At 45.7% G+C, this 8,444-nt stretch overlaps 1 protein-coding gene across 3 annotated transcripts; it reads left to right on the top strand.

The window, feature by feature from the left end:
• Nucleotides 1–899: 899 nt before the first annotated feature.
• On the top strand, nt 900–8,201 carry Tent5a (terminal nucleotidyltransferase 5A). 3 transcript variants are annotated; one of them, XM_063233126.1, is made up of 3 exons: nt 900–1,053; nt 1,902–2,460; nt 3,580–8,201. In XM_063233126.1, the coding sequence occupies exons 2-3, from the start codon at nt 1,939–1,941 to the stop codon at nt 4,354–4,356; spliced, it is 1,299 nt and encodes a 432-aa protein (XP_063089196.1). In that variant the 5' UTR covers nt 900–1,053; nt 1,902–1,938; the 3' UTR covers nt 4,357–8,201. The 3 variants fall into 3 exon arrangements, with proteins under 3 accessions (XP_063089196.1, XP_003474952.1, XP_013013557.1); XM_003474904.4 differs by lacking the exon at nt 900–1,053 and adding an exon at nt 1,354–1,729; XM_013158103.3 differs by lacking the exon at nt 900–1,053 and adding an exon at nt 1,360–1,674.
• Nucleotides 8,202–8,444: the final 243 nt, after the last annotated feature.

Below are 8,444 nucleotides of genomic sequence, written 5' to 3'. Positions count from 1 at the left end.
GCACTTACCTGCAGGCCTGACACACAAGAGCTCAACCACGCACACACACACATGCGCGCAGCTGCCCTTAAATGCCTTCCCTTGTGGATGGCTGGACAGAGGAATGTCTAGGTGTGCTTGGAAGGGGGCACTGGCTTTCAAAGGACCTTGCAGTGGTGCTCACCCTCCTCTTCTCTGCTTGAGTGTAACCAAGTTTAGGTGCTAGGGGACCTGGCTTGGGCCTCTAGGGTCTAGTCGGGTTTCCGGGTTTGGAACACAGTGGAGCGGGGCACCGGCAGGGGGCGGCGTAGCTACGCAGCTGGATGAGTCTAGGGTGACACCCCCGATTGTCTCCCTCCCCCAGAGCCCCGCGCTCTAGAGTCTAGGTCAAAGCACCCCGGATTTAGAGAGCAGAGGACCCTCTCCCTAGCTTGGCGGCCAAGCCCGCGCAGGGTTTTATCCAAGGGGTTCTGGGTAAGTTTGGAAAGAAGTGGCGAGTGGGCAATAGACGGCGCGAGAAAGCGGGGCGCTTTCTAGCAAACTGGGGGGTGTGAGCCCTGTGTGCGTGGGCGTCACTGTGACAATTCCAGAACTCCCTTCAAGCAACCTAGACTGGAGAAGAGTTGTTTGCTGCCTTTCGCTTCCTCCTTTTAGGCGGCGTGGGAACATCTCACTGAAATGTTTAGCCACTTGAAAAAGGCAAACCTTAACCGGCAGCTAGGACGGCGCGCCACCCACTCCGGGCTCTCCCTGGGGCTGCGCACTTTCCGCGGCGCGCTCCCGCCCGGGCCTCGCGATTGGCTGCGGGCCCGACGTCACTGCGAGGACGCGCGCGGGCCCCACTGGCTCTCCGTGCGCTCCCCGCCGCCTCGCCGCTCCGCCGCTGGCGCGCTGCAGACGGCACCGCCCCCGCGTCTCCTAGGGCTCGCCCCGGGTTCCTCAGGGCTTCCCGAGATTTCCAGAAACGAAACTCAGCTATCGGCAAACCTTTTCCCTAACATACGGGTCCGATCTGCGCGTTCGAGGTCGCAGAAGTCCACACTCGGAGCGTATTTAGCTGAACCGGGACACACTGTGAGAAGCGGGGTCCTGAGGAACCCCCAAACCCCTATATCTGCATCTCGCTATCTTGACGCGCTGAATCTGGGAAGAGTTTTATGTCTAGGAAGTTCCCGCTGTTGTACACTGTAGTCGGTTTCTGGGGGACTGGAATGTTTTCTCACTGGGGAAAAAGGGGGCGCAGGACGTACAGCAACGCAGCGAACCCTGACCCCCGCGCTCAGGCAGGGAGCGCTCCGCTCGCTCTTCTGGCCAGTTGACCGCAGAGGCGGGGGGTTGGGGGTGGGCGGCACCCTATGCAGATGAGGAGGGCGTGGCCACCGCGCCGCTCCGGGCCCCGGAAGCCTGGTATAAAAAAAGTACTGAAGCTACTTCCCCTGCTCAATCGCTAAAGCTCCGGGCGCGAACGAGTGCGGGTCGCGGAGGCACCAGGAGCCACCACCTCCGGGACCGCTGCAGCCTGGGCCGCAGGGGCGCGGGTGGGGGTGTGGGGCGGAGTGTCAACGCCGGCCGCGGAGATCTGAGGAAGACTAAGTTGCTAGAGCGGCTGCTGGGAGCGCACGCGCAGCTCCTGGAACGGTTGTCGCCTCGCGCTTCCTCGCTCACCTAGCTCCTAGAAGGGGCGGCCGCCTCCAGGTGACACAGACGGGACTCTCGCTTGCGCTTTCCAGATGCATCCGAGATACTTTTGGTGCGGGGCTGTCCTGCGGGGCGCGGCGCGGGGCTGGGGACGGCGGGGGCAGGGAGGGAGCCTCTGTGAGGAGTCTCCGGGTCGAGGTAGTCCGCGGAGGGGGCGCCCTGTCTCCGGCACAGCCTTTGCTGCCGCCCGTCCTCATGCGAGCCTATCCGTTCTTTTCTTTTAGGACTGACCAAGGCCAAGTGGCGCTCGGCGGACACTACATGGCAGAGGGTGAAGGGTACTTTGCCATGGCCGAGGACGAGCTGGCTGGAGGCCCCTACATCCCCCTAGCCGGCGACTTCAGCGGCGCCGATTTTGGCGGCGATGACAGCCTTGGCGGGGAGTGCTTGGACTACTGCGAAAGCCCCACCGCGCACTGCAACGTGCTGACCTGGGAGCAAGTGCAGCGGCTGGACGGCATCCTGAGCGAGACCATCCCGATCCACGGCCGCGGCAACTTCCCTACGCTGGAGCTGCAGCCCAGCCTCATCGTCAAGGTAGTGCGGCGGCGCCTGGCCGAGAAGCGCATCGGCGTCCGCGACGTGCGCCTCAACGGTTCGGCCGCGAGCCACGTCCTGCACCAGGACAGTGGCCTGGGCTACAAGGACCTGGACCTCATCTTCTGCGCCGACCTGCGCGGGGAAGAGGAGTTTCAGACTGTGAAGGACGTCGTGCTGGACTGCCTGTTGGACTTCTTACCTGAAGGGGTGAACAAGGAGAAGATTACACCTCTCACGCTCAAGGTAAAGCCGCTGGGGACCCGTTAGATTCTGACCGGAGACTGGCGGTGCGGCCAGCAGCGGCGGAGGGCAGAGGGCCAGCGTCAAATGCGGATCTGCTGCCCTCGGGGGGCTTGGGAGCGCTTGAGCGCTTATTTTTTTTTTTTGTTTTTCTCAATGTGTTATTTGCGGTGCATGGAGGATATCTAATGTTTTAGTTTAACTTGGAGCTTCAGCGCCACAACTCTTCTCCAGCTTCCTCTTCTGTCCTCCCTTCTCTTCCTTCCCCTTGTGACTTAACTCTTGCCTTTCCTCACTGGAATCTTGTCTGGAGTAGATTCTGATAGGTGGAAGAGTGAAATGATGTAAATAATTTTTTGGGTCACTCTGTGGTATAGTCTTTGGGAAAATAGCAGCCTGCAGCAGAACTGAGTCAATGGGGTTTTTATTGTACTGGAAAATGTGAATAGATTTCAAAGCTGCTTTCAGCTGACTCCCTGCGTTAAATATATATTCGGTGGTTCTCCGTATTGGTTTGCATGTTAAGGGTATAGTGGTAGCACACCCTCCCCCACACCAATACAAGTTTATATCACATTTTTATGTATAATTAGTAAAATTGAAAGCAATTTAGTTCTTACTTGACTATAACTATGAATCTGTGCAAGTCCCTGGAGGGACACTTAAGATATTGATTGATCACACTAACTGCTTTAGGGAGAGGTGAACTGGATAGCTGGGGACAAGGCTAAGAGCAAGACTAACTTAATACCGTGTGCCCAAGTTAGCTTTTTGGTAGTGTGTCTTTTGAATATTGTGTGGCTATTTTGACTATTAGACCATTTTAAAAAAGCACATTTCAAAGTCAGACATGACAACAGAGTCTTTTAGTATTGCGCTTGGTCTGCCAAAAGCCTCAAACTATTATTTCTAGTTTCTCTCTCAGACAGTAAAACTACTCGTTAAATCTGTTTTTTTTTTTTTGTACTGTTTTCAGAAGACTGTTTAAACCTGTAGGTAGTGTTTTGCTGAACCTTGACAAAACAAAAACGAAATAGCAAAATAATTCTTAGCTGTGAAGAGGATGTATTTATTTACTATTTTTTTAGGTTTGCTCATTTTGTTTTATCTTTTAAATTGTAGGAAGCTTATGTGCAGAAAATGGTTAAAGTGTGCAATGACTCAGACCGGTGGAGTCTTATATCCCTGTCAAACAACAGTGGCAAAAATGTGGAACTGAAATTTGTGGATTCTCTCCGGAGGCAGTTTGAATTCAGTGTAGATTCTTTTCAAATCAAATTAGACTCTCTTCTCCTTTTTTATGAATGTTCAGAGAACCCGATGACTGAAACATTTCACCCCACAATAATCGGTGAGAGCGTCTATGGTGATTTCCATGAAGCCTTTGATCACCTTTGTAACAAGATCATTGCCACCAGGAATCCAGAGGAAATCAGAGGGGGAGGCCTGCTTAAGTACTGCAACCTCTTAGTGAGGGGCTTTAGGCCAGCCTCTGATGAGATCAAGACTCTCCAGAGGTATATGTGTTCCAGGTTTTTCATTGATTTCTCAGACATTGGAGAGCAGCAGAGAAAACTGGAGTCCTATTTGCAGAACCACTTCGTGGGCTTGGAAGACCGCAAGTATGATTATCTCATGACCCTACATGGCGTGGTGAATGAGAGTACTGTGTGCCTGATGGGACATGAAAGAAGACAAACTTTAAACCTTATCACCATGCTGGCTATCCGGGTGCTAGCTGACCAGAATGTCATCCCTAATGTGGCTAATGTCACATGTTACTACCAACCGGCTCCCTATGTAGCAGATGCTAACTTTAGCAATTACTACATTGCACAAGTTCAGCCAGTGTTCACATGTCAGCAGCAAACATACTCAACTTGGCTACCCTGCAATTAACAATCATTTAAAAATATCCTGTGGGGAAGCCATTTTAGACAACTAGGAAAAAAAAGAAAAAAGAAAAAAAAAAGGAGTAACCCAGCCCTAATTGGGGACATGTTTTGTGCAATTATATGCTCCTGGTTTTAAGCTTGGCAAAGTTTATGGATCTTTACATTGGTATGGGAGCATGATCTATAAACCATGACCCTCTTTAACTCTCCCCTTTCCTCCTTCTCAATTGGATTCTACCTTGAAACAAAAGAAACCTGTTGTTCAAAGCAATTGGGTTTGCTTAAAACAAGGGAAAAATTATTGCTGACAATATGGGTTTGCAGTAATTGCTCCCATAGCTTTGCCATGGTGTGGGAAAGTGGTTGAAAAACTTTTAAGGTGAATTCACTAAAGGGAACACAGAGAGGAAAAACGTCTCACCCACCTTGTTTATCAGTTCAGGAGTTCAGATAGTAACAATACAGGAAGAAGGGGAACTCCAACATAGGGATTATTTATCTGAGGCCTGTAGCAAGTGCTGTCTGTGGAATGACACTGTTGGGCTAACAGAAACAGCCCTGCTCCGCATGGACAGTAGTAGGTTGGTGCAGTTCTTATAACAAACAGGAAAATTTGTGATGACACAATCCATTAATTCCAGCTGCGTACATAGCTCGCGTTTTTTTTTAAATGTAAAATGCAAGCAAAAACAGCTGTAGTGAAGAAAATATGCTCAAGGACCAAAGATTTAACAGAGAAAAGTACTCAAGTATAGAGATATAGAATATAGTTATTATATTTGTTACACTCCGGTATACATCTCAAAGTGCCTGTTGCTTTCTGAAAATTTGAAGTGGAAAAATTTATCTTATGGTTTAATGATAATTTTATTTTATCAGGGACTCAGAAAAAAAATAAAACAATATATAAGCTTGTGAATGGTGGAGGAAGTGCCCTATTTTTTAACAAATACATGTATAAAGTTGATATTGTTGGTGTGATGTTACCATAGGTACATGTGTATATTATGTGTGCATATGCATACATGCTGTATGTGTATATGTATACACACTACATTGACTATGATCTAGAACAGAAAATGTTTAAATACTATGTACTTTTATGTTTAGGATGACATGAAATGTGGGCATACGCAATGATGAATTAAAACCCACATCTAAACAAATCAAAGCGTATGGGGTAGGGGGACAAGTAATATATTTGATAAGAGCAGAAATTATACATTTTTGGTGAGGTTTTTGAGTTTTTTGTTTGTTTTATTTTTGTGAACCAGATTATCCCACAAATGGCAGAATTTTGGCAGAATACTTTCTTAAAAACTATTTGAACTACCATCTTGACAATTTGAGCCCATTTTTTTTCTTTTTAAAATAATTGCGTACCTCCATGGTATGTAATCTTGTGATCATGAATCAGTGTAGGCTACCTAAATCTCTTAACTGCTAAAAATAATTTCTGGTGATCTGAACACTACTTATAAATATTGAAATGAATTTTTAAATGAATGCATTCAGCATTTTAGGACCACTAGAGTTTAGTAAATGTGAAATGACCCTTTTTAAAGAGTATTTGCACAATTGCATAAAGTTTATATATGAGATATATATTGTATATAACATTTTATAGATTTATGCCAGTATGAAACATCTTTGATCTGGTTGTCTTAGTGCATTTAAATACTGAGTACTGTATTTTAAATTTAATCACTTTGCATTAAATTAAACCCAACTTTATTTTCTCCTTTCTAAGAGACCAGTTATACTCTTGTAAAATGAATTAGTGTTACTGTTTTAGTTTGACGACAGGTAATCCTAAAACCACCCCTTTTCTTACCCCTCTGGTCTCCAAAAATGCGTTTGTTAAAACTCACACATAAAATCCACATAATCCCCACCAACCCTATCCGTCAGATGCCTACTATGATAAATTCCTAAAGATCCAACCAGATAAATTTTGTCATTAAAGAGAGACCAGGGAAGAAAATAGCATTCTCCTATTGAAGTGTAATTTGTTTGTGTGCTATCTGGGCATCTTTCAGATGTGAAATACTACATTAATCCAGGCTCATCTCTCTGGATACCTTTTGTGCATCTTTCTTTAAAGCCTTAAGGGGAACCTGATTTGTTTGCTGTAGCAGCCTCCTGGTGAACTCTACCAGAGCTGTGAGATGCCCTGCACTGCCACTCACTGTTTTCTAGGGAACTCTTCTGCTCCCATGTTGGCTCTTACTCCCTCACCTCCAGCCCTGGGTTTGGAAAATTAATTGCAGAGTCCTAGGAAACATTATTCAACTTGCAGGATAAGCCTGGCACTCATCTGTCAGAAACCAGAGCTCTGCCTACTTGGCTATTTGGAAGTTTTCTCAAAGAAAACTAAAGGAATGCTGAGGAACAGAGGAGCAGCTGGGGATCTGCTTTCTTCTCATCCCAACTCCACAAATGAGTTGTCTACTATTTTAAAGAGTGTGGAGGTGTGGCTCTTCAGTAGCAGAAACCTGCTGTTAATTTACGACACAGGTTTTTGTTTGAAGGAGCCTTTTTTGAAAACATGCTTTTCATTTATTTTCTCAAATATTTATATTCTTTTCTTGCTTACTTCAGGGTTGGTAGCTTAGTTGGTACCTGGCATTCAGTTAGAGCAGCCTGTGTTCTGCAACTTTTAGCGTTTTCTTTGAGACTTATATAATTTATTTCTATTCTGTGTGGACTATAGTCCTGTGTATATGTAGTTGAACGTTCGGTGTGATATATGTCTCTGTGGATGTGTGGCCTAAAAATCTGAATGTGTGATGAGAGAGCTGCAGGTGTAGCTCACAGAGAACAGCTCTCAACTCCTGATTGGTGCCTGTGATTGGTTGCTTTGGTGTTTATGTGGCCTAGTGTGCTGTTACTTTGAAATAGGAAGAATTCTCTTTCTACTGGAAGCTCGTCTCACCTGTCCAGTCTGGCATGTCGAAGAACACTTAACCTTGTTACATGCCCTCTTAAAAAAGTTTACTTCATCTGCGATAAATCCAGCTGCTTCACCAAGTCCTAAACCAAGACAGACTTTTCCCTTCCAGAAATGGGATTGAGGATATGCTCACTTTGGTACTGGGTGGCCTGTTTCAACATGGGTCCAAAAGAGGCAATGGAAGAGCTTCTGTACTCCAAGCCAAGAAAGAGATGAAATAAGTGAACGTACTATTTGTGCCGCCCCTTTCTGTTTGCTTATTGTTAGTTGTTTTACTGTTCATAAGCAATGCTTGTTAAATAAATATTGTAAACTATTTTGTAAATGAAATGTATTATGTTGAAAGCTGTCAGAAGCTGTCAAAATAAGCTTTTTTGTTGTGGAAGATGAAGTGTGTTAGATGAAACCAAAAAGTACAAAAAAAAGTGACTTCGTATATATCACCTATTTGAATATAATCTTTCTTTAAGATTTCTTTTAGCATAGCCTTTTCAGTGCTAAAGAAGAATCTATATAATATTTTATTATAATACTGGCTTGCTAACAAAGTAAATGGTAAAGGTACAAAGTGGGAAGATTTCAAGGTAACTGGGAAGACTTGCTCCAAAGCTTTGCAGAATGAAGGAGGCTCTGCCTGCTGGCTGTCTCTCGCTCCCACCTCTACAACCATTGCGTGTTCAGAGGCATCCTACTGCAGCAAGCTACACTTTGGGTCACTCTTTTGGAATATTATAACTGTAGTGTGTCACAGGCAGAAAAGGAGTTGATTGAAAATGGACTCTTGAAAACTGACAGATTTGAATCAGTGCTAGAGGGAACAGATTGTGAAATTTGTTTACAGCATCCAATATTTGGATTTTTTTTGTAAATAAAAAGAAGTTATTTTTTTCTATGGATTTGTGTCTGCTATCTTTGGTGTTTTGCCATGGTTAATGATGATGTCTTCTGAATCCCAAAGAATGTCCATTAGGAAGCCTGTGGAAGTCTGTGGAGAAGACCAGCCTTCAGAAACAGTCTGATTGGAGCACAGAAATGAACAGGTTGGGCTGCCACCCAGCCCTTGTCTGACTCAGTGAGCTTGAAAAGAATCTAGCTGATAGGTGCCAGACTTTTGTGCAGGGATGTAGCAGTATTAAGTA

Source organism: Cavia porcellus, unplaced genomic scaffold (genome assembly GCF_034190915.1).
Source record: "Cavia porcellus strain 051 isolate PalLab524CR breed Dunkin Hartley unplaced genomic scaffold, mCavPor4.1 scaffold_22, whole genome shotgun sequence".
In the NCBI taxonomy this organism is placed as follows: domain Eukaryota; kingdom Metazoa; phylum Chordata; class Mammalia; order Rodentia; family Caviidae; genus Cavia; species Cavia porcellus.
This window is presented reverse-complemented; position numbering and strand designations above follow the sequence as displayed.

What these genes read in the sequence shown, in the direction of transcription:
- Tent5a (XM_003474904.4), top strand. Translation starts at nt 1,710, where the DNA reads ATGCATCCGAGATACTTTTG. An exon ending in ATGCATCCGAGATACTTTTG is followed by an intron (nt 1,730 to 1,901) that starts GTGCGGGGCTGT and finishes CTTTTCTTTTAG; the next exon opens with GACTGACCAAGGCCAAGTGG. An exon ending in TTACACCTCTCACGCTCAAG is followed by an intron (nt 2,461 to 3,579) that starts GTAAAGCCGCTG and finishes TTTAAATTGTAG; the next exon opens with GAAGCTTATGTGCAGAAAAT.